Source organism: Lissotriton helveticus, chromosome 1_1 (assembly GCF_964261635.1).
Source record: "Lissotriton helveticus chromosome 1_1, aLisHel1.1, whole genome shotgun sequence".
NCBI classification, from domain to species: domain Eukaryota; kingdom Metazoa; phylum Chordata; class Amphibia; order Caudata; family Salamandridae; genus Lissotriton; species Lissotriton helveticus.
In genome coordinates this window covers 463,759,806-463,786,475 of record NC_136057.1, presented here as the reverse complement: position 1 = coordinate 463,786,475, position 26,670 = coordinate 463,759,806, and the positions used below count along the sequence as shown (strand labels likewise).

The 26,670-nt window shown below is 40.7% G+C and overlaps 1 protein-coding gene across 1 annotated transcript in view; it reads left to right on the top strand.

Annotated features, from left to right (window-relative positions):
- Window positions 1-15,437, top strand: part of SAMM50 (SAMM50 sorting and assembly machinery component) — a 209,943-nt gene extending 194,506 nt beyond the window's left edge. The window contains exons 14-15 of the mRNA XM_078673862.1: window positions 7,267-7,408; window positions 15,223-15,437. Coding sequence (XP_078529988.1) covers window positions 7,267-7,408; window positions 15,223-15,268 — 188 coding nt within the window. The 3' untranslated portion in view covers window positions 15,269-15,437. The remainder of the gene's footprint in view (window positions 1-7,266; window positions 7,409-15,222) is intronic.
- The last annotated feature ends 11,233 nt before the right edge of the window (window positions 15,438-26,670 follow it).

The following is a 26,670-nucleotide window of genomic DNA, read 5'->3' as shown; positions in this document are numbered from 1 at the left end:
CGACCTTGATGTAAATCTGTGTGTCGTCCGCGTACATGTGATAGGATATGTTTGCGTCTCGGAGGATTTCTGTCAGAAGTTCGACGTATAAGTTAAAAAGTGAAGGAGATAGTGTAGATCCTTGAGGGACTCCGATCGAGTTCAGACAAGATTGGGATAGTGTCTGGTTGACCAAGAATCTTTGAGATCTGTTCTGAAGGAAGGATTCAAACCATTTCAGCACAATTCCCGACATTCCCATCCTCTTGTGTAGTCTGTCTAGTAGTTTTTCATGATTTACAGTGTCGAATGCAGATGACAGGTCAAGAAGGACTAGTAAACATGTTCTATTGAGATCTAGGGCCTGTATTGCATCATCGACGATATGTAGGATCGCTGTTTCCGTGCTGTGGCCTGTTCTGAATCCCGATTGGTAGTCGTCCAATAGCATGAAATTAGTGATGTGTTGGCTTAGTTTGTTTTGTACACATTTCTCAATTAGTTTGGCCAGTAACGGAATATTGGTAACTGGGCGAAAGTTATTAGGATCTGCTGGGTCCGCTGTTGGTTTCTTGATAATCGGTACAACTTGGCCTGTTTTTAAGCATTCTGGAAGGATTCCTTGTGATAGCGAGGCATTTATTATTTTTGTCCATATTGGGATGATGATGTGGTTGATGTTTTGTAGACATTTGGTGGGGAGTGAATCATTATAGTGGTTATTCGGTTTGATATCCGCTAGTGTTTTGGCGATGGTATTCTGATCATATAACTTGAAGGTATGCCAATGCGCTTTGTTTTTTGCTTCGTCGGGGTCGGCTGTCAGAGTGGTATTGTACGGTCTGTGTGGTTGGTTGTGCAGGTTGTCCGCTGCCATCTTGAGCTCTGTTTCCAGAGTGTTGGCCTTGTTGTTGTAGAAATTAGAGAATTCTTCACAGCTCAGCTGAGTTTTAGTGGTTTCTTGGGCCGATTTGTTGGATTGTTGCTTTAATATCTCAAATAGTTTCCGTGGTCTGTTTTTGGCGTTGTCCAATTCTGATCTAATATATTCTTTTTTGGACTTGAGGATCTTTTTGTTGTACTCATTTCTGATTTTCCTTAGTGATTTCAGCTCTGGTGTTGCAGGGTGTTGTCTCCATTTTCTTTCGGCCATTCTTAGTTTCCGTCTATCATCATTCAGTGTACTATTAAACCTTGGGTTTTTGTCCTTTTCCGAGACTCTTTTTAGCTTTAGTGGCATAGTGGTGTTAACTATATTTGTTACTGTCGTAGTGTAGTGGTCAGTTAGGTCATTCACATTCCGCAAGTTGTTCGGTGGATTCAGTTCTTTCTCACAATTTTCTACTAACCGTTCAATATTCGAGTCTTTAATGTCCCGGGTCCACTTTTTGAGTTTAATAGGCTGCACGATATTTCCCCTTTTCAGCGTTGGTATTAGGAAGGTTAAGGCATGGTGATCCGACCAGTCGTACGGCATAACTGAGTAGATCACTATGTTCTTGTTTCTTGATAATATCCAGTCTAGCGTTCCTCCTTTTGAGTGTGTTGGCTGTGTGCAGGCTTCGGTAACGTTTAGCTCAGTCAAGAAGTCTTTAAGAGCGTTGATCAGTTTGTCCTTCCTGTCGTCCCAGTGTAAGTTGAAATCACCCAGGAATATGTTGTTAGAGTGAGTGTTAGAGTTATCCGTGATAATCTCCAATAAATAAATGGTCTATAAAAATAGCATTATTTCCTGGAGGATGGTATATGGCATGCAGGTTGCATCTTTGATTGTCTGTTGATCGTACATTAAGACCTAGGTATTCATAGGATTCCAGAGGATCGGATTGTATTTGGTTGATTTCTATGTCTGATCGGTGGATGCAGGCTATCCCACCTCCTATCTTTTTTGGTCTATCTAGTCTTACTATGTTATAATGAGGGGGCACTAACAGATCTATGCATGGAGATGATGATTCCGAAAGCCATGTTTCTGTTAGGATCGCTAGATCAATTTCCTGGTTAATGATAAGTGCAGCGATGTCTGACGCATGTTTTACTGCGGACCTACAGTTGAGCAATAGACATTTCAGAGGCGTTCTTGCGTTACGAGGGTCCCGTTCAAGCAGGTTCGTGGATAGCTGGACTTGATGTAAGTTGTTGAGGTCTGGTTTCCTTACCTTTTGTCTGGATGTTCTATTAACATCAATCGGAACTGTTCTAATTACCTCCCCTTTACTGTGTTCTGTGAGCTCGTATACCTGTAGTAAGGACAGGGTTTCTTCTTCTGTTATGTACCTAAGAGTCCTATCTGGTCGATTGTGCCTATCTGTTAATGGCATGGCCATCTCATTCCTTTTTTCGAGCGACTTCTGCATTAATTCTTGGATGTTCTTAACTTTGGAGTGTGTGCCTAAAGTGATTTCCAGGATCTTTTCCATTGTTTTCAGTGTGTTTAGGATGTCCTTTGACATGTTGTCAATTTGTGTCTGTATTCCTTTAATGTCTCTCTGGGTCTGAGGCCCTGTATTAGGAGTGTTCATCCTCTCGGTTCGGTGTTCACAGTTTGTGTTCCCATGTGTAAGATCTGTTCCTTTTCTCAGACTCCTTTTCTTTGTGCCCTTAGTTCTGTTGTCCGTGCCTCCACTATGTGAGAAGTGCGATGCACTAACACAGTTGTGTGAACTTTCTGTCAGTTTTGGGTGACAAACATTTTGTGTGTTCCTATCTGACCTTTGTGTTGTACATGGGGAGTTTGCTGGAGGGTTGGCGTTTTCCATATCACTTGTGTCTAGATTCCTACTGAGTGGCCTATTTATAGGCGAAGTCACTTCCTGTGAGAGCAGCGTTGATTCTTCCCTCCGTGTTTGCTGCGGGGCAGTATTACCAGTAATTATAGGTATTTCTTTTCTGTTTGCAGCCTCTTCATCCAGCCTGTCTTCACTCTCCGTTGAGTCTCCTGGTGTTGTTAAGCGTTGTGGACCCACCTCCTGAGGGGGCAATGATGATTCTTCCCTCTGTGCTTGTGCCGGAGCGGTGATAGCCAATAGTATTGGTGTTTCTGTGCTCTCTGTATCCTCTCCGTTCAAACTGTCTTCTGTCTCAGTTGTGTCTTCTAATGGCATTGTGTGTTGAGGATGCTGAGGGTCATTGGGTAGAGCGATGTCTGTGTCACCTGGTGGTGTTACGTGTTGTGAGTCCTGTGGTTCTCTCGGCAATATGCTGCCTGTGGTGGTAGAGTAGATGGAGTCTGGAATGTCTACTTGTGCGTTCCGAAGATGTTGTTGATCCCTTGGGTTCTCTACACATTCTTTTAAGGTAGAGAATATGTGGTCAAATTTCTCTAATTCGACATTGGCTGCTTGTATAAGCACTATTCCATTCTTATATAATGTTATGCACAGGTCTGCTCTGAGTCTAGGTGACGGTATGATCAATAGTTTAGTGCCATGTGGTATATTGCTGACAGTTTTTATGTTGAGCTTCTCTGTAATGACGGTGCGCCATTTAGCCGTTTTTCTGGTGAAAAATATCATGTCATTTACGATCATGCTTTGGTCTCGGTTAACCCCTTCGACGCTCATGACGAGCTGGGCTCGTCATGAGGTAGCCTCCTCGCACGCTCATGACGAGCCCAGCTCGTCATGAATAAAGGGATTTACAAATTCTCAGCGTACGGGGGGGAATCATGCCGCACGCATGCGGTTAAAGGAGGGGTCAGAGATCAATGTGTCTGGGTTTTTCCTCAATAGATTGTGCTTACATTTTTTGGCTGAGGTTTTGGATAGATAAGTTGGATATTTTATGATATGTGCATTTATGCCTGCCGCTTCTAAGTTGTTATCGGCCATTTTTGCCAGTTGATGTCACGTTCTATGGTGTTACGGTCTCTTAAAGTGGTGAGAACTCTTTAAAATGTCACCAACTATCTCCCGCTGTTTTTAGTCTTCCAGTGAGTTCCACTATTGTTTGTTTTCTTCTTGTATCCAATGTTGTGATCCTTTATGTGATCTCCTTCTCTATCGTATATTTGTTTTGCTTTCTTTGTAAAATTATATTCATGCACCTATATGTCTTTTCTCATCTCCAACCTAGATTGCTTTCTCTGTAGCAATCTTTTTCATGAACCTAAGTGTCTCTTCTTAAATTCCACATTAATGCAAATCTTTCTCTTTTATGTATTATGCAGTAGTATAGCCTTGGGTTGCGAATTGGCAAATTTGTTCATGTATTGCTAGAGTAGTGTTGTTTTCCGCTCAGGCCGCCTTTTTATGTTCAGTCGGGCCGGGGTCTTGTGTTTCCCAGTTGGTTGTGCTTGCTTGTAGTTATTCTCTACTCATGTCTGTAGTGGTCGCCATTTTAGTGTCAGACAGGGCGAATCCGGTTTTTGCTTGCGTGCGGTGTTCCAAATGAAGCCCCCTGTTTTCTAGTATCGCTTCTGTTCCAGCAAATGATGAGATAGGTGTAAGAGCAGCCCTCGTTTCGCCATTTGCTGCAATTACGAGCTATTTGTCTGCGACGGACGCCATTTTAAAGTCAGTCGGGCGGGTCCTATTTTTTATTTTTGTTTTAGCTTGCGTGTTGTGGTCCAAATGAGGCCCCCGTTTTGTAGTTACGCTGCTGTTCTCGCAAAGTAGGGGATAGTGTCAGCATCAGCCCTCGATTTGCCTTTTGCTGCAATTTAGTGATATTTAATGTAATTTACGAACTAATTGTCCGCGGCGGCCGCCATTTTGAAGTCAGGCAGGGCAGATCCTGCCTTTCTCGTCTTCTGCTTCCTGTTTGCCCCGATTTTTCCTCACCGGCAAAAAAGGAGGGGGGGAGATATAGAGGGCTGAGGGTTGAAGTGGCCCGCCTATTGATATTTTTGTTCCGCGGTGCACGCGGCGGTTCCCCAGATCATTTCCCCCTACCTCAGTGCGCTCCGACGGCACCTCCGGCAGCACCTCTGATGGCTGCAGTGCCCCGTCTCCGCTCACAGCCACCGCGAGGTAGGGCACGTTGCAACCGTCCTCTCCCGATGTAGGTCGAGGCAGCGCAACTCAGGGGGGCATCAGGTCCACTGTGGGCGGCACCTTTGATCACTGCAGCGCCCTGTCTCCGCTCGCATCCACCGCGAAGCCGTCTACGTTGCAGCCGCCTTCTCCCGATGCAGGGCGAGGCAGTGCAACTGTGGGCGATGTCGAGAGAGAGATCCTCCGTGTCCCCCACAGGCCAGTGCACCCTGCAGTCTGGTGAGGAGAGGCTGTCGTGCCGCTGATCCAGGAAGGCTGTTTTCTTTCCCGAATAGATCCTTTCCCAGCTATGTTCTACTTCAGATGGCCGGTAAGTCGCTGGAGGGGTTAATTCAGGGATTTATACCATTTTGGTGATCCTCAACCCAGGAGCTCTTGCATAGAGCTCCTACTTGGTGGGCATCTTCCGGAGTACCTTGCTATTCACCGAAAAGCACTTCTTCGCCTTATCAGGGGTAGTAAGTGCTATATAAAGACAATTACAAATACTTTGTCAAAATAAGCTGCTTTTCAACTGCCACAGATTTGTGTTATGGAGCAGCAGAGCTCTGCCTGTTAGCATTTCCTGTTTCCTGCTCGACCTCTGACTGTACCCATGCTTGTATCCTCAAGAGGAGCATGAGTTCATGAATCTTGGCGGTACCTCCACAATGCAGCCGCCTTGCCATTTATGAGTTTGATTCGCCCCCCTTTAATCTGTTTTTATAGTGGATATGTGAGGTGTTTTAGTTTCCAGAGAAATTGCTGTCTTTTGAACAGACATATTTTCTTTGGATTGAAAATGAGAAGTAAATCATCTATTTTTCAATCACTGCCCCCTAGGATTCCTTTAGCGGATAAGTTACAGTTTGACATTTAAACACCATGAGGCACTAAGATAAGAAAAAGTGCCCAGTGCACATCGTGATTAATGTCCATTGTGTTTTGCACTGATTATGACCTTTGTTGGACCTAATAACACAAGCAGATGGTTTATGCATCAGTTATGCCGGTTATATATCCCCATTGCATACTGTCTTAGAAGGGCAGTTACCACGAGTTCTAATTGTTGGTAACTGAGTGCAATGAAACTAGAACAAGTAAATGTGCTTTTTCTTTGTGAAGCCGGTGCAAAAATAGGTGCAAATGCTATTTTCAGTGGCGTTAGCAATATGGATCTTAATGACCCTGAAGGTCCCTGTGGCCTTGTAAACAAAATTGAACCTGACAATACCTTGAAATAACCCAAGTAAAATATTTTTTGTCAGAATCTGGCAGAGGCTAATGTATTCCAATTGCATGGCACAAACTATATTCAACTACTTTTATCAAATGCCTGTCCTTTGGCTTTCACATATTGTAGATATGATTGAGCCTTATTTTTAAAATGAGAAAGGAATCTCTCACAGGTGGAAGCAGTGTTCAACTGCATCCATCTACGGAATGTGCATAGGGCCAATGTACACACTCCCAAAGGTCTTCCTTCTGGTAATCTCTGTGTCTAATTCCCAATGGCCTTTTTGCCCCTGCGTCAATATCTGTAAGGGCAGTGGTCAAGGGGCAAAGTCATCCCCTCATTTATATGGGGACACTCGTCCATGAAAATACATTTCACCAAAATCGAGATGATACATATTGTTGAAAATTGAATCTTTTTGTGGGTCAGTTTATGCTATTTGTGCAGATTGTCAGTGGAATTCCCTTTTAATTAAATTGTCGATCCACTGTGGCTGTGCTCAAGCTTAAACTGATCATAGAAGACACAGGGAAACATTTCAGTTTATTGGGGGGGGTGGGCAGAGGAGCTCTTTGATGGTAGAAGGGGCTGAGAAAACCTCATGCCATCCTGGCCTGAAGTCTGCCATGAGGAAGCAGCATGCAGTTTCTCTACGGCTCTACCTGATTTTCTACTGGGGAGTATTGTTGCTCATGGGTTCTACTTCAGGCTCTGAGCCTCTAAGAAATGTTAATATTTTGTGTATTTCTCATCAAACCCTCTGTAAAAGCTATGGCTTTTACGCCAATAGTGCCGTGAAATGGGTAGATTCAGCTTCCAATTTATTTTTTGCAAGTTAGTACTCGATGCTGTCCGGTGAAACATTGAGTCAGTGAAATCAAATGCCTGAAGAATGATATGAAGATTGTGAATTATGAGGTGTAGCTTTCTAAGAGCCAATGAGTCTCAAAAAGGAGCTGCAGCCTCTAGCCACCTAATGAATTTAGTAGTCCGCAGTGAATGAGCGCTTTGTCGTAATCAAGCTTTTTCTTTATCATGGCGACAACATAATACATTTACACTTTATTCACATTTTAGGAGCAGGTCCCAAAGCCCATCTTCGTAAGCTGGCTGAATATATTCGTTGGTCATATGGTGCAGGGATTGTTCTCCGCCTGGGCAATATTGCAAGACTGGAACTAAACTATTGTATCCCAATGGCAGTGCAAAGTGGAGACAGGTGGGTACATTCTTTAACATGTTGTGCTATTTGATTTAAATAGGGAAAGCTTTCAAACCTGGTTTTTCAAACCTCTTTCATTATGTCTTTAAATTGTACATCTTCAGGACTACAATTTGTTTTCACAATCAAACAGCATTGCTGTTCTAGAAATAAAAAAATGGAAATATCAGCGTTTCTATGCGAGTACAGGCTTCTGTGTACATTCCGTCTGCTTCCATAACAATCAAGTTAATTTACTCACAGTGAGCCTATACTGAATCTCACTAGGATACTCTTGTCCCTGCTTTTGGTAGTTCTGCTGCTGGGATGTTTAGGAAATGTACTGTGCTATATTTTTAAGGTATACGAACACAGAGTATTAAAGAATATTGAGAACATATTAGCTATCTGTCCTTAAAATACCAAGCGAGAAAAAAGGAGCACTAAGGATCATATGAGCATGCCCAAATAGTGATAGGGTCTGGAATAAATGTGCGTGGTACGGCCATCAAATTTACCTGGAGAGAAACCAGGCTCTTGGAGGAGCCTTCACCAGCTTACGTTAGTTCTATGAATGCTAGCATTTGTCCCATGAACCCTCTCCACAGCTTATCTGTTAACAGCCCTGCCAGAAACAAGTTGTAGATGAGTTGTTCTCACCATTTCCCCCAAGTCAACACACACAAGACGTCTGCACTAAATTCCGGTTTGTACTTTTTGTACCATGTATTAATTTCTGAACTCTTAACTCCAAGATACCCTAAGTTGGGTGTATGCCACTCTTTAGAGGTGCTAAAATACAAACACACAGATCCTGGCAACAGTTTGCTGGGAATGAAGAACTCCTGGACCGACCAGATCAAACAAACTTTATGCCAGACAGAGCCATTAGACTAAATCTCGGCCAGCTGAGTAAAGTGGTAGAGTTTTGGCTAAATATTGAGGCATCCATAACAATAACTGGATGCAGAAAAATAGACCTTCAAATCCATTTAGTGATTTTTCTGTTTACCATCTTGCAAAAGGATGCCCATCTGGGCTTTGGTCATCATACTAGAGGGGAGAGGGGTTGGCCTAACGGCTAAGGCGCTCGACCTCGGACCTGGGGTCGAGTCTCGGTAACGACGCCAAAAACCCCCTGTGATTCTGGGCAAATCACTTAATCTCCCCGTGCCTAAAATGAAAGTGTGTCCTCATGTAACGTAACTGGTGCTATGTAAAGCGCTCTGATAACTGATTCGGTTCGGTTCTAGTTCGTGCTATATAAAACTCTGCAAAAAAAAAAAAAACCACTATGAATTGACATCCACCATACTGGCGAATGGCTTTCTCTCAGAGAAATTTCATATGGGGAGCAAAGTGAATGCCTAATCCTGCCAATACAAGAATGAATGAGAGTTGACCTACTGTGGTTTAAATTGCCACAGGATGAGGGAACTAAATATTGCTAAGATGTTTGTATTTGCTATTTTTTGGGAACCCTAGGTATTTTTAGGTAGAATGCCAGACTGGCATCATATTGCAGATAAGCTGGCATAGATCAGTCCGGTGGAACGGAAAGAGTGACTATAGTGTTGCAATTCTCCTTTGAAGGTCGAAAGATAACCCAACAAGATGTTTTAGGTTTGGCTTGAAACTACTGTAGAGTTATGTGAATCACGTAATTATAGTTACTTCCTACAACTTATACACTTAGTACAGAACGTTTCCTCTGTGGTCCATACATTTCAGCAGTATAAAGAGGGAGGTATGGAACTACATTCAGAGACAAAGTGTTTCGGATTATCCCGACCCACAAGCGGTTGCCTATTCAAGTTGTGCACCCTCCCACTCCCCTTCCCCGTCATTATTGGCGAACAAGTTACCTCAAGCCTTTCCACTGTACCATGTGGGTGCAGCATGCAAGCTCGCAACACCAATATTTGTACTTTGGTGAGGGGTTATAATTATTTGCAACCCTTTTACTACTGCTGAGATGTAACCCAGTGATATGCTAGCAGTGTCTGATGACATTTGAATATTTGATAATGCCATTTTGCATATTTGCTTACTTCAGCTTCTTGGAACTGACAACATAAAAAAAAAATGTTCCAAAAAATGAAAGAGCGAGCAAAGGAAAATGCTTTGGGAGACTGCGTCATCAAGGATGACTCTTATCTGGTTGTCTAGGTCGTTATGGGATGGTGGCCTTGGTATATAAAAGCTTATACTTTGGAGGGAAACAAATAACTGTATCTGGCTTGATAGAAATAGATTCTAAGTGTTGCACAAGACTGCATTAATACTAAGGGACCCAAGCAGACCAGGCAACAAGTCCTGTTGAGTGACCCAGGTAGTAATTGTATCTTAGAAGGAAAGAGGTGTGTTGGCACATTGATGGGCATTCACACTCAAGGTTTGGAGCAGCCTGAGGTTGTAAAACGAAAGTCGATCTGAGTGAACTGGGGAAGTGTGAGCTTGGAAGCACCCCCAAGAGCTTCCCGATGCATCTTCTTTAATTTTAGAAATTGAGATGCAGGCTAAATGCACAACTAATGGTCAACTGTGCCATTGCTGAATCTTATCCTGCTGTCCCTTTACCCCTAGCCTAAATACAATTACATTACTTCTACTTCTTTACAAAGTAATTTCAGGTTACAGATGAGAGGATTTAGAAAACCGAAGGGGTTCGTAGGAAAGAGATGTTAGGCGTCTGAATAAGGATGGCTGGAGACCATTAGCCCTGAATGCTAATTTGGCTTAAATATCACTACAGAATATATATTTTAAGGATACACTGTTCAAAATGGGTAGGAATGCTAGCTTCCGACACTGAAAATTATGCAGAAGAGACTTCTTCCACCCAAACTTTTACTGAGAGAAGTTGATAACCTCTGTCTAACTCTGGTCTTCTTCATATTAGGTGGCTTCAAAGAGCTACCGTTCCACTCTCTGATGTCTTTTTAAAGAACAATATCAACATGTGTATCGTGGCCTGATCCTCTTATGTCAGAAATTAGGCTGCAGTTTATTTTCTAAGTTGTCCCCATGTTTCTTCAATCTGTCATTAGGCTGCATTCCATGGGCGCCATTTTACCCACCCATGTACTGTCATGACTATACTTGCCTTTTTCCCAATCCAGGCCCTATAAAGGACATGCTATCCTGAGAGGATGATGCTCCAGTACACTCTCACCCTCCAGTTGTCGTCACGTAGTGATGTGTGTCCCTGCTGCACTGGACTATGCTAAACGCTATTTTATCATTGTTACAGTGTCCTGTAAATTGTCCCTTTTAGAAACCAGTCATTCCATAAGCAGTGCTGGTGACTGACAGATTGCAGAAGCGATTAGTAGATAACTAAGCTGAATATTTCTCTGTGTTATAACGTGCTGATCAAACTATTCTTACGATAAAAAAGCCCCAAAATGTAATGGTGTGTAAAAGGTCAAGTCAAATTAATAATTTCTCCTCAGTAGATCTTACAAATGCAATTTTTAACCAGCAAAATGCCTTTCTCACAACCCAGTTTATCTAACATTTAAAATAGAAGGTTAAATGAATGAAAAGCATACGAGAATGTTTATTTAATGACCCATGCCACGAGGTTTGTAATTAGATATTCATGTCTTGGCTAAATCTACAAAAAAACTGGCTGAATTTAGGCAGCTTTGTTTGGGTGCAAGAAAAAGCCCCCATAGAAAAACAGTATTGCCAAAGTCAAGAGATCTCACCTTTGAAAGGTGTTGGCCAATCTCTTGGCTGAACAGCGTGGCAAAAACAAAATAAAACCCTACCCTCTTACCCCACAAAAGACCAGCCCAAGCGTGATGATTTGTATGGGTTCATTTGAAATGCCATGGTAGCCACCATTTTCTTTTTGCTTTTAATTTTCTGTTCTAAGATGATGGACGGCTTTCTAGGAGTAGTAATTTAAAAAAAAAAAAGTGGATTAAAGTATATTACTGTGAAAGGAGTAGCTGGTAGTAAAGTCCATGGCTAGCTGAAAAAATGCAAATAAAAAAATAGCAACAGCACGAGGCAAGGCAATAGCAAAAAAGCTGGGCAAAAGGGCAGGAAAAATGTCAGCGATACGTGACGGGGTGGGGAAGCAAGAAAGAGTGCAGGGCGGAGATGTGAGGGTAAAGCAGGAAATGGATTTTAAAAAAGTAGTTCCCTGACTGTAAGTAGTGGAAGGATACAACTCATCCATTGAGAAACACCTAAAAATGCCCAGGCTCAAAACACAAGAAGAGGAAAGAAAGCCATTGAGTAAGAAGCAAGCAAATAAGCAAGACAAAAAATCCAGCCAATCATGAGAAATCAGCTGACCCAAACCCCAATCTAAGTATTTTTATTGTACATACTAGATCCTTCAACAAAAATCTATTGGCAAGACCTAAAAACTAAATTTGCCTGTTTGCAGCATGCTGGGAAGAGAGTTTTTAGCAGATGATCGATCTCTACAATAAAAGTTACATATAGAGTATTGTTAAAGCAGGAACCGTCATGAAATGTTTTCTGGTGATTCAGTGGATTAATGCATCTTCTACTTGAATTTGTAACAACCTCATGGTCACAGTTTCCAGTCCCAACTGGCCCACCTAGTCTTTATCCTTTCAAGGTCATTACATTTAGTACCAGTGAGTTGTGTACCAGTATACATGTTATTCAGCGGCAGGATGCTCCTGAGGTGAATGTGCACTTGACAAATACCCATTATGTTTCCTTGGTATTTAGTGTTTATTTTTTCAGGAAAACAGAATAGGTAGGTAGGGTGTGCGTGCGTGCGTTCGTGCGTGTGTGTGTGTGTGTTTGTGTCTGCGTCTGAGAGAGAGAGAGACTCGATTACACAGGTATTGTTCTGCAATTCCCATCTAAAATGCAATCTTTTTAATATTTGCTGCCCTTTACTAGGTCAATTTTTAAAGATTTACCAGTGCTGGACGTCCTTCCCAACAATAGAATAATTCACAATCCTTATTTGAAGTCAGAATTTAGTGCAATTCATTTTACTCAAATCTTAAAATGTATTATAATGCACTAATTCCGATGTATTAGTTTCACTTTTTAACCATTTTAATTCATTGTTTTATTTAATCTCATTTTTGAATAATTGATGATCCTGCAAGTATGCAAGGTAGTACTAAAGCACTACTCCTTACTACAAATTAGATTTCACAAATCTACAAGTGTGAATCTCCACCATCACCTTTTCTTTTTTGGGGGGGAGATCCTTACACATGTAGGTTTAATGGTAACTTTGGGAGGGACCAGGGGAGAAACTGTCAAATGGACATGCTTACCACCAAATGGGACAGGCTTAGGGAGGAGTACGGAGGCGTTTGGGAAATAATAGGGTGAGTGGTAGGTTAAAGAGGGACATTAATCTACCCACAAAAGGGGAAGCCTATTGCCATTAACAATTTTATTCAGCAATAAACAGGCAACATTACATAACATTAGGCTGACAAAACTGAACCTTTCAAACTACTATGGTCAAAAAGGACCCCAAACTATAGTCTGGCTGTCCCTATTTTGATTTTGGAGGTCAGACCACCACAGGTCCGCTGCAACTGTGAGGGAACGGCTATTCGCCAGCGGTGTGAGGCAGAAATATGCTGCCGGTGCCGTTGGGGCACCACCAACCAAATTACGAGTTTCCTCATTGCCAGCCTTTTCATGACAGTCGGCCCGCGATGAAAAGGTTGGCTGTGAGGAAACTAACGGGGCCTCATGCCATGGGGATGCTTGCAGCTGGGGCACATATTGCATGGCAGGCATATGGACTGTAGAGTCCATGCCGTGCAGGAACGGGCTTTGGCGCTTACATTGCAGTGTTTTTTTCAAAGGCAGCCCTGATCCCACACCGCTAAAGTTCTAATCAGGCCCTAAAAGTACCCCATCTAACAGCTGGAGTAAGTCCAGCATCACACATGGCGAACCACTAGTATTACAACACCCTCTCATTAAAAATAATGGAGGTAGGGACTTAGAATAAAAGCCCATGGGAAATAATGTTAAATGAAAGTATTTAAACAGCTTAAAATATAAATTAATTGGGAGCAGTACTGAGGCGGGAGGAGGAGAGGGGACATAGGAAGCACCCTGAAGCGCAGGATTGGGAGGCAATGCTGCTGGAATTCGAGGAGGTAGAGATGGCACCATTGCAGATGGAGGGTGTGTGAATGGAAGAATAGTATAGGGTCTGAAGACGTGTGCAATATCGGTGTACTAAAGCCTGCTGGTGCACGGGTGTGGTTTATGTGAACTTAAATCATATGCTATGACAATCTGGTTCATTCTGACGGAGTGTTACATTTTGGACTATACATGAGCAGGAGACATACGGGGAAAGGGTGGGAGATGTGGGAGGGGGAAGGATCAGGGGTTAGATCCTTCAGTTTGTTGGTTATTAGACTTGTTTATGTGACACTGTGTAATGTACCAATGACTTTACAAGCGCCTCCATGGAAAGGCGGATTGGGGTAGAATATAATGTACTTTATTTCTGTATTTCTATCCATATGACATCTATAACATGTGGGAATAGTACATAACTGCTTTCTTTGATTGGGAAGAAAATGAGAAAAAGACTGTACTGTATGATAAGAAACAATGATATATCGGTGTAAATACTGTACAGTTGCGAATAAAGAGTTAAAAAAAAATATATAAATTAATTTAATGTTTAATAAGCTATCTAAGAATAAATCACACTTACTATTTTACTTAAAAATAGTTTAATAACCTTTGTTTTAATTACTCCTAATAAATATATTTGTTAGGTTGGATTATTTTTACTTTTACAATTTGGAAAAATAATTGACATCTAATTTAGTACATTAAAAATTATAAAAATTGAAATTAGTTAATAGTGTTGCAGAGTTGTTTTAGTTTTGTTCTACATTTAAAATATATCAAATTAAGTAACAATACATTTTAACATGAAAATGATTGACCCTTTTTTTTCAAGGTCAATAAACTTTTTTTTTACTTTTCCCTATTCTGTACCATAGTGAGCTCTCCATTATCTAGAGCACTATTCATTTTATTTTGCATTAAATGTGTAATTAATTTAAACATATTAAATTATATTAACAATATTTTATTCTGAAGATTTATCAAAATATCCACCTAAAGTAAAATATCCACATTTATCTATTATGTATTAAAAATGGTATTAAGATCACAAAAAGGTATGTATAGAACTAATATAAGATAATATTATTTTTCAAATTAAAATTACATTTATTTTTTAATTAAAAGGGTGTGGAGTATTGATTCATAAAATATTTATTTCCCAATTATGCTTACAATTGTTTAACTTAAAATAATTGTATATATCTGTACATACATTTATATATGTCAAAATAAGTTTAATGTACCTTATTTCCAATCGGGTTCAATTTTAAATCCCTGTCTCCACTCACTATCTTCTTTGGAAGGGTGTTGCAGTATCCGTTGTTGACCCTGTGAGGTTCTGGACATACTAATGCTCCTTTTTAGTAGTTTTAACATACACTCTTAATTTGGCTACACCCCCTGTTTCAAGGGTGGAGACATGAACATCTTCACTCCTAAATGGTGAATAGCCAAAAGCAGTAAAGTTACTCAAAAGTATAAGAGTGAACTTCCTCAGAGGTATAACTTAAACTTTGTGAATAGCTCCATCTGTGTCTATTGTAATATTAAGTTATATTATTTTCTTAAAGTTATGTTTAGGAATTAAAATCTAGAAGTCCACTGCTGACAGTGGAAATTAATATAACTGTATATTGTAAGTGGAAGTGTTAAACATTGCAGTTTTATTAACGCCTTTTTCTTTGAATACCCTACTTTTGTATTTCCAGAATTTGTGATGGTGTTCAGTTTGGAGCTGGAATAAGGTTCCTGTAACTTTCCTGGAAATGTTTTGCAGAACATTGCGGCTATTCAGCAAATTCACTGCTGCTTTTGCTTGTTCCAAATACTTCAAAATTCAATGAAGATGCCTTTTATGTAATTTCTATCTCAGTAAAATATCCACAAAAAGCCAGTATTTGTGAATAAAAATATAATAATTTTACTGTTGTTTGTTTCTTTAATGTGTTTGGGTTATCCTTTTTACAGTGCAGAAAAGCAAAACGAGGTGGATCCAAACATTCAGTTATGAATTTACTCTTTTTTTGTCAAATTTAAGAAGCACACAAGATAATAATGGAGAGACTATTGAAATATTTCCGCATAGTTCTTAATATTTGTTTCTCCGTTAAAATACATTGTGCAAAGTAATTCAGATATTTATTTCTAGGCTTGGGATTTTGCTTTTAAGCTACATCATGTGTCAGTGTGTCACTCTCTCCTCATTACTGTAGACAGTTCATGACTACTCTTCCCATAATTGATCTTTCTCCCTGGTCCCCTAGCAAAGCAAGCTAGAAGGGCGAATATTAGGATACAATTTTGGTTTTCACTACCTTTTTGACCCAAATAGAAAATAATTATTTTTGGGTCTTTGTAAATCCATAGGTAGAATTTGAAAGGTTCATCTGAACACAGGTGAAAATTTGATCCAACTCTTAAATAAAGTCAATTGTATAATATAGAAAAATACCTTGCAACACACATCATAGCATGCGTACAGCCAGGAGTTCAACCAGGTAATGACAAGTGGCCCCTTCTAGAACTATAGCCCACTCACTAACACAGTTCTCTTGCAACCTGTGCATTACTTGTACATAGAGTCTTCTTAGCAATAACTCTAATGTCCAACATAGAAGAAAACTCTAATGTACGGAACATGGGCTCTATACTATGCACTTTCTTTTCACTAAATAAATGTCATAGTATGCTACCATTGCATAATACAATGGCACATTGTCACAGTCTTCAACAAAACCCAAGTATTGCACTATCCTAATGTTAATACTTTCAATATGTTTTTAAGGTATAATCCCTTTCCAACTTAAGATATGAGTGCATTTATCCTTCTCCACATAGTTTATTGCTAACAACAAACTTGATGATCATCTGCCTGACTTGATTATGCTTCTTCTTTTAGTTACTTTTTTCTCCTATCCCCATTTATCTTCCACAGGGGAGGATGGGTATGCTTGGCTTCTACTTGGTATCACTCTGCCCTTCCTTATATCTATGTTCAAAGAAGAGCAGTAGGTTCACACTAGAAATGTCAATTGACCAGTTTTATCTGGATCCAGTTGATAACTTGTAGCCTTTAGAAATGTATGTCAAGGGGTTTTTATAATGAGCTTTACCTTCCTCAAGGTTTCCGGACACCATAAAAGATTGGTTATAAGGCAATAAATCTGAAGTGTCAGCTTTCCTATACAGAGTGCCTAAACAGTGAGGGTTTGAGGTTTTTCCTACATTGAAGGTGTGAGGATGTTTCCCTTACTTCTTAAGGCAGGGGCCAAAATAAAATGGCCTAACTGCTGATTCACACCATGCAGAATATGGAAATCCATATGAGAGATTGATCGAGAGAATGCAAAACATGACTAATACCATGCACCACAATATTCTAGGAGAGAATTGGGGAGTGACGCCAAAGGGTCCCGCTTTAGGAACTAAATAATGGGACATTAAAATAGTTCTGACACGAATAGGGAGCCAATGCAAATGGTTCAAAATAAGTGTTGCACTACAGAAACATGAAGCAGAAATAAGCAGGAAGGCTAGTCTGGTCCTGACTCACTAGTAAACCTTGAAAGAGAGTTGAGTGCCTACATAGGTGGCAATACAGTAATCCAAGGGGGAGCCTATAAGTGCCAAAACTGTGGAGCTGCTGCTTTCAGTAGTCAAATACAAAAGCATCTAAAACATTCTTCTAAGCTAAAAAATGCATACTGAGGCTACCATAACAACCTACGCTGACAGTGGAGAGCAGAGGGAAATTTTGTTCTAAGACATTTGATGACAAGAGACAGGACTAGGGCAGTAATCTAAGGGTCAGAAAGTGAGTCGTTACTGTAATGGGTGCTCCCACAGACTTTGTCTTGCTGCAATAAAATGTAAATCTATGTTGGCCACCCACTCTCAGGCCTCTAACATCCTATCATACAGAGCTGTGTCACTTTATAACTGACCGTTAAGGCAGAGTAGAAGTTGAGTGCCATTTGCTAGTTGGAAAGTTGGAAGCCAAAGGACTGGATTAAAGCAGCATGAGGCCTGACGTATATAACTGCTATGAAAAAAAGTAATTTTCTTTCTGCAGTGAAATTGATTATTTGCATCAGTTGGTATTTTTAAATCTAATCTTCTCTTGTTTTTTATTCTTCAGATGTATCTGCGAGTTTGCTCGTAGTAGTAATGATGAGTTTCAACCTTCTCATTGAGTGATTGAATATTTATGTATAATTAATACAATGTTTAGTTTCACAGGTAAGTGTTAGTGCTCTGGCACAACATTAGTCTTTGTGGTACACTCTTACCACCTCTGTCAGCTCAAGTGCCAATATGGTTAAAATTAATTAACCCTAGAAATGGCGTTCAGTAATAGCAATACTCACTGAAGGGAATACCACCCAGCTAGCCTTTTCCTGCAAGAGAGAGAAGGCTGGTTAGGACATTCTCACTCCCTCTTATGTCCCTCCCATTAACACCTCTTCCCAACTGCAGGAATCCGCTTTTGCAGATAAGTGTCATCATTTGGTCCCTTTTGGCAACACTGTACAAAGCTGAAATGTCATCTGCCTTGTACATTCCTTGCCAGGTCAGTGTGTCCCTGGCCCCCCAGTAGCACAATATCCAAACATATATTTGCTACACGTGGGCCCAGTAAAAACCATTTGCAACTAATGAAGTGAAATTTCTACCATTCTGTTTCCTGATTTGGCCCTATTTCGCCCTGTTAACCCTTAATTTAGCCCGGTTAACCCATAAATGTCTGTTTGAGCAACTTGCATGTATAATCTGTGTACATATTACTCAAACACTGGCCTTGAGAGAATTACAGAATAAAGTGGAAGTGACCATCAAGCCAGCAGATAAAGGGGGTGGCATTGTGGTCATGGACACGCTTGACTACAACAAGAGGATGCTATGTCTGTTACAAAACATAGAGCACTATAGACCAGCTCACATAAATGAATGGGCGGATCTTAAAATCCGGATAGACGCCCTCTTGAAATATGCCAAAGATGACGACGTCATCTGTGAAGAGGAATATCTTTTTCTCAACAACCAGAACCCGACTATTCCCGCCCTTTATGGGCTTCCTAAAGTCCACAAGGATATGAACAACCCACCAATGAGGCCCATTGTGTCGAGCATTGGTTCCTTGACTGAACCACTAAGCAAGTATGCGGATATATTCTTGCAACCTATAGTAGTCACCCAAAAGGCGTACATTAAAGACACTGCAACAATTATTCAGAAATTGGAAGGCCTTGATTTTAATCCAGACAATCAGATTCTAGTTACCTTGGATATCGAGGCATTGTACTCGAACATTCCACAAAATGCAACAATAGACATGATTAAATCAGTGATCAAGACGGAAGATCGCGATCACACTGCCCATGAACAATTTATTATAGATTGTGTAACAATAGTGCTCAAGAACAACTTGTTTCTGTTTAACAAGGAGTTATTTAAACAGACCAAAGGCACCAGCATGGGGGCTACCTGTGCTCCGAGCCTGGCATGCCTTTATGTGGCCCAATTCGAGGAGCAGCATATATATAATTCCATATCACCTTTTTTTGAAAACATCTCGATGTGGTCACGCTACATCGATGATGTTTTTTTCATTTGGAGCGGCCCTAGCGAGACACTCGGGGAATTTATCACCTGGTTGAATCTAGGCGATGAGAATTTAAAATTCACATCCCACAAAGACACACAATACTGTGAATTTTTGGACCTGATTATAAAACACACTGATGGCCACCTGAATGTTGAATTATACACTAAGCCAACTGATAGGAATACAATGCTTAGATATGAAAGCAACCATCCCCCAAGTCAGGTGAATAACATCCCTTTCGGGCAGTTTCTGAGGTTGAAAAGAAACTGCACAATAATGAAAGATTTTGAGAAGCATGCAGAAGTCCTAAAATCAAAACTCATCGACAGAGGCTACCCCAAGAGACTAGTACGCCACGCATACAAACGGGCGAAGTACTATAATAGAGAGAGTTTGTTAACCCCTAAAGTCAAAAAGAACAATACTCCTCAACCAATCACCTTTGTGACCAACTTCAATTCAGTGAGTAATAAACTCAAAAATATAATAAACAGGAATTGGCACCTCATAAACGATAAGCAACAAAATAGACTTCCTAAACCTATTTTTTCCTTCCGTAGGAATCGCACAATTCGGAACAGTCTGGTACACACTTATAGAGATGTCCAGATTAATAAACAACAAAGTATAGACAATGCCCCGTTACCTACTGGAACTTTTCCTTGCTCTTCATGTGGCAACTGCAATAACATCATCCGTGGAGATATCATTAAAATAAAGGATGCAGTAGCCAGACCCAACAAATTTATGAACTGCCGGACAAAAAATGTAATATATCTAATTAAGTGTCCGTGCGATCTAATCTATATCGGTGAAACATCAAGAGAGATCCGAATTAGGATCAATGAACACAAATCTGCATTACGAACAGGGAGAAGTGGGGCCCCATTGACGGACCACTGGAAAATAGCAAACCATGAAGTGAAAGATCTGCAATGGTGTTGCTTGGAAACAGTTACCATCAATGCAAGAGGAGGAGATCTGACACAGAAAAGGAAAAAACGTGAGCAATATTACATGTCCACCTTTAATAGTGTCCGGTCAGGTCTTAACACTAGAGAAGACTGGGAACGCATTGTATAACAATTAAACAACCTGTGAAATGAAGCCTGACATAGTATAATATTCCTTGAGTACATAATACTGGAAGTGTAGTTGTACTAAGTCAAAATACCGTGTGTAAGTAGTTTGTATTTGTACATCAACTTCAAGATGTTTTAACAATAAATAGGAGTAGAAAAATCACCTGACGACTAAGAGTGGCGCTCTAGCAAGTTTGATTTAATTATAGATAAATGGAAAGTGTGTTAATCATTGGTTATAATTGAGGGAATAATTGCTGGTGCTAAAGAAAGATGCCGACCATTCATTACTGCTATTTTCCACAATTATTTGTTTTGTGGACCAATCTCTCTGTTTTCTATACACAACATAGAGACTAGTCTTAAAAACGGCGATTAATAGTACAAATCGCCCTACAAGGTGTAACTAAATAAAATGACTCCATCTAGCTCGTTGTGACGTCAGATAAACCTGACATTAACAGAAATAATGTTCTGTTGCCAAGAGATTTAATAAAGTTTTGGCAATATGAGCAGCGCACCATGTGACCTGGTATGAACCAATGAAGAGACATCTTTCAACACCCTATCACGATCGGTCTTGTATTTAAGACCCGAAGTGTAACCATGCCCGTTACCGCGTGATTGCTAAGACGCCGGAAACGCTGTATCGATAGGAGCAGGGAGGCCGACCCTGATTGAGAAGGTAAGCACGGCCCCAAACCCGCTGTTGTTTTATTGCTTAAGCTCTCACATTCTGGAGGCTGGGACTTAGTCTGTCTTCAAACGCCAACCCGCCGGTGTGGTACGGTTTGAGAACGGACTATCGCGTAGAGTTTAGATGTAGACTCGTCTTGCGTTTTTAACTTAGACTATCTTCAAACGCTAACACGCCGGTATGGTGTTATCAGTTGAGAACTGGCAAGTTCGGCGAGGTTACTTTCTGACCCGTCTTGCGTATCTAACACCTTCAAATATGCAATAGTAATTGTAAATTCCAAGGGGTACTGTTTAAACACTGGGACAGCCCTTTTTTCAAAACTGCACTGTATTGCCTGATGCATGATACTGAGAACAACGCGAGTGGCATCAACTAAAAAGGCAAATACCGCGTATATATCATGGACTATGTCTACAGACAGTTTAGTTACTAAACAAAGCTTTTTTTGCACATAAATAAACTATTTAAATAAAATTGCGAGTCTAAAATTACAAAATCAAAAAATTTTATTTTTATATTTTTATTCTAATTTATTATAGTGGGAGGTCAACCCCCAATAAACAACGGTGCCCAAAACGACAAGTTAAAAGTCTGCGGCTACATCGTGTGTGCCATTGCTCAAATTTGGGTAAGCAACTCCACAACATGGCTTAAATATTTTGTAACAAAGATACATTTTATGGATTCCAACGATGTTTTTGTACTTTGTTTGATTTTATCATAGCCCTTCCACATCCTCCACATGTAAGGACATTGGTGGCTCCTATCATACAAGCTCCAATCCGAGTTAAACTCGGTCAAGGTATATATGTTTATGTGCTCTACGTACGTACTTTGAGGACCTATAGGTGTAATCAAATGACACCGTAGAATAATAATAAATGCATCTGATTTCAGATTTATGAACACATAATGCACTGAGATCGAATCTATTCTTCATCTTATCGCCTAATATGCTGCTTGACTGATCCAAGTCAGAGGAATTTTAATACCCTCAGGTAACCATCAATTTGGTTGTATATACCCCATAGAGATTGATAAACCCCAAGTAGCTATCATAGCTATGATGTAGAGTGTACCCCAAGATGATGCTTCTTAACAATACCAATAGTATAACCTGCGTAGTTGAGGATGTGTAGTCTAAAGTGTCCAATAGGATTTTATGAGAAAGATGTATATAATGGGATAAAGATGTTGTTGGTGCTGATCTGTACAAAAGAGATATTATGCAGAGATAAAATATTAATTGTCTGTTTTTTCGTAGAACTGGTCCTGAAGGTTTTTATTCAAACCCACAACCGAAACGCTGCGTCGACCTTTGTTCTGATGAACATTTTTAACGATTGTGTTTTTTGATGTTTTTATAAAGTGTTATTTGAATGTACTTATATTAAGTGATGTGTTAACCAGTGACAATAACAAAATCGATAATATGTCTAAATAAATTTTGTACCAACTTGCACAGCATATCTCCCATTTTCTTTTTCTTATTATTCACGTATCAATTATTTTTATTGTGGTCTGTATTAATTTTTATTGTTTCTATGTATTAATATGTATATGACATATATAGCTAGTTGACAATATTGAGTGTTTCTATTCTGGTGAAATTTTAATTCTTACATACACCAACGTAGGTCATAAAATCTGTGTGATTGGTATTGTTTAGAACAACAAGGTACGTAGTGCTAGTAGAGATCACTCTTGTGACTCATGTAGGGACCTTGCCACACATTTCTGCATTCATATTACTCAAACAGACATTTTAGACTAACCAGGGCCGCATAAGGAGGTAGAAGCTGCTTTGCTCCGCGTTACTTACTAGTTGACACATTATCAAGGCGCAGGTGCTTCACAGGAACTTTACAACCAGGAATATTCAAATGATATAAGAGATGTTTAGTACCTTATCACCCAAGCCTCGTAGGTGTGCACTTAAGAAGTTCCAAGTCATATGATGATGAAACATGTTGGCTGAATAATGATGAATAGTAATGTGATCGTAGTTTTGTATATGATGAAGCAAGAATATACAAATAACACATCTCATTAAATATTAAACTTGCCCTTTTGATCTTTTTTTCCTAAAGTGTGGCTTAGATGCTTTGGAATGAGGTACACTTTCAAGTTGAGATCATAAATAAGATCAAGATAACTGAGAATAAACAGTTTTAGAGGTGAACAAAGTTTGACAGATTCATCTCTCTTTTTCTGTGTATTTTTTACGCACAAAGGGGAGCAGTAGGATAGCGGGCGGATCGCCCCCACCGCCGGTAGCCACTGCTACCCCTGCGGGGCGATCTGCCCACCATCCATGCCTGATTGACCCCCGCCATATTAGTAGGGCTGGGGGGTCCGCGGCCGACGGAAAACCGTCCGCCTCGACCGGGCCGAAAAGGGTCGCAATATGGTGGCGGTGTCTGCAAGACACTGCCCTCCATATTTTGATGCATGCGGAGATTCGCCTTTCGCTGCCATAGAAAGGCATGCGGTGTCTGGTGTTGGGGGCCCGTTACGGGCCCTCAGGGTGTCGGGGGCGTGCCTATTGTCCCTCTCTCATTACCATACACTACGGGGCAGGCACCACGTGGTGCCTGCCATGTAGTGCATGGCAATTATGTGTGCATTCCTATTGCTTTGCGGGCCGGTCTGCAGCCAGCAGATCCCACCCGCAATGTTCTAGGCGCAGGATCTGTCCGCCAGTGTGTCGGGCGCATCATAACATGCATTACGGGACTGCCGAAACTTCGGTGGTCGATCCCTTGCTCCGTTGCGATGGTGGGTGGACTTTGTCCGCCCGCCATCGCAATGGACCCCGAAGTTGTTTATTAGTGCAGCGCTGTGCGCATTTTCTACTGCAAAAGTGAAAGTAGCTGTGTTTAGGTGTCTGTAATCTTAAAGTAGACAATATGAATGGCATAGTTTCATCACAGGAAACAACGGATTACTCATTGAAGAGTTGCAACTTTCTATTACACCCAGGTATTAAAGTTTACTAGAATCTTCCTAACTTGTTTTGTAACCTCATTTTTAATGGGGTATAGCCTTTGAGGTTTTGGGGTAGACCTCAGTGGTATTTCATGATAAGGGAAACCGTCATTACACCCTACATGGTTGCGGTATAACGCAGTAGCTAGTGCTAGCACTAACTCCTTGGCATATGTATGTTTAACTGATTCTGGGACGTGGCCAAAAAAAGCAAGTAAAATTACTGTTCCTTCGTTTGGACATCCCATCACAAATTCAGGGGCCAATCTTTTTCGGCAAAGAGAATATCTTAGCCAAATGACAAGTCCTCCCAAAAGAGAACATTACAATTCCTAGGTACGTCCCCCTCAAATTAAGTTTTATTTTATCAACGATGTGGGACGCTTACCCTAGTATCCGGTGTCTCCACCTGGATATATTCACTCAACGCTATCCTCACCACACAATCCACCAGGTTTCGCTGAACTATTTTGTCCTCTGCCCTGCTGTCTAGCTTGGTCACTGCCCATTCCCTGCTCAGAAGCAGTGTCCTCAATATCCGCGGCATAGTTGACTTGAGGTTTCCACGGTTTAGGTTTATCTTACTGATGTAGTCTAAGTCCTTTTTGGATTCACTTACTGCTCTGATCTGTGCTCTGACCCTCCACCTCTCTAAATGTTTTTGGGATGACTCCTGAAAGGAACAAGATAAATGTGTATCAGTGTCCTGATACCTATAAGGCGATCTAATATTATCATGGTTACGCAGGGTATAAGGCTTCTAAGTGGCTTTCTGTGGAGGAGACCCACCCTGTGATTTAGTTTTTCTTATTAGCCCACTTTTCTTTGTAGAAGACTTGGATACTTGCTTCGAATTACCCTATTCAGAATGACTTTTTAGTTGTGATTTACCAGGTCTGGCTCCCTAATAATCTTTTTCGAGTGTTGCATAGGTCTCCTCGATAATTTTAAGTAATTCGTGCTCCTGTTGTTCAGGAGTCAAATCCATTTGACGCTGGTATATAGCCTACGCTGCTGCCCCTTTAATGTTACTTAATGGCAGATATTGCTTCAAAATTGCCCATAAATGTCATCCCCAAATGCAGGGCAGATTTTGCACATAACGCATTCTGGCTCTGTTTAAGCACTTCTGGATAAACAGCTAATGAAGGAGTACCATGTGTTCTGGTATATACTGCAGCAAAGACTATACTCCATGTGGTGCACACTTCCACAGGGGGAGCCATCCCCATTGGTAAGCAAATTGTTAATATTCTGTGTTTTTCCTGCAGTCCCGTATGGGGAAACACCGCTTCAAGCTGACATGTTTTTTGTGCAATCCAGATTGGAATCTCCCGTCTGGTGTGAACCTTATCCATTACTGCGTTTAGTTTAAGTGCGCAGAAGCACGGTGCAGATAATTGTGGTTGTGCAGCTTGAGCAGTCTGCGAAGGGTTTAGTGTTAATGTTTCGAATAACGAACTGTTTGACACATCTGTATATTATCAGTAAGTGTTCGTATAGTCTCTGCAATTGTACTGCTCATAAATTGCCAACATAGGATGCGGTGTGTATCCAGCTAGACTGGCCATGTTGCACCCTCATTGCTAAGGGGAACTAGTCTAACATCTTCTATTGTGTGTGATAGGGCACCATCAAACCAATTTCTGTGTTCTTGGTATGTTAAAAGTATTTCTATTTCTTCGTATGGTATGTATTTATTTGGAACTTGATCTCGTTTGTATTTGTGAAATAGCCCTGTTTTGTTGTCTACTGCCAAGAATGTAACACAAGAATAGAACACCTCTGTCCTTTATGCTTCCTGAGCCTCAACCTCAAAGGTATCATCTCCACCCTTAAGTGTGAGACCATGTTCTAATAGCTTCTGAGTAACTGCATGTCTGCAGTTCTCAGTAATGTTAAGTGCGGCTGGTTCTTTTGTGCTGGGCATATTTTGAAATGGAATTCAGAGAGGACAACACAATAGGAATAATCCTTTGAAAATTTCAAGCTTGAGCAATCTACAGCCAATGCATAGGGGTTACCTACTCAGCTGAAGAGGATAGTTCCTACCAACATGGATGTTATCGGTTAGGAAGTTTGTAGGGGTCTCTGGGTATGCACAATAGAACTACTTGGGCAATCCATTAAATAAGAACCCAGTCTACTAACGTTGGTGCACCATGTAGCACGGTTTCCACTCTCCATTAGGAACTGTGGTTTGTTGGACAACATAATCGTTGGGATGGTGCTAGACTGATTCCATGCACCCCCTCAGGAAATGTTTGTCTATAGACCTTTTAGCTCACAGTGCCACCTTAAGTGCCCCTAAACCTGCTAAGGTAACAAATGGTTTGTGCAACCTCAGAACATGACAACTCTGCTGACATTGTGTTTTGCCTCTGTGAGAGCCCTGTAACATCATGGACAATAATAAACTACAACATTTGCACAATATATGTTCAGGCCTTGTACTGAATATTCAAGGTGTCACAATAGTAAACTAATTTAGTGAAATTGTAAGTAATGTGATTTTAGAGAAACTAATCCTGCACTGTCACTCAAGTAAATGTGTGTCAAACGTCATAGTGTGGAAAAGAAGGCAACTTAAGAAACACGAGCATGGAAAATAAATGGGAGTGTTTCTTCCCGGGCCTAACCTAGCCATGTGACATTTCAAACATAAAAAAGCTACTCCTCCCTGATCAGGAATTACAGCTTTAAAGTATATTAAGGATTTTCTAATGCTGGCATATGAGAGGTGTAGGCCTCACACTAGTGAAAACCAAAATAAGCTGTTTAT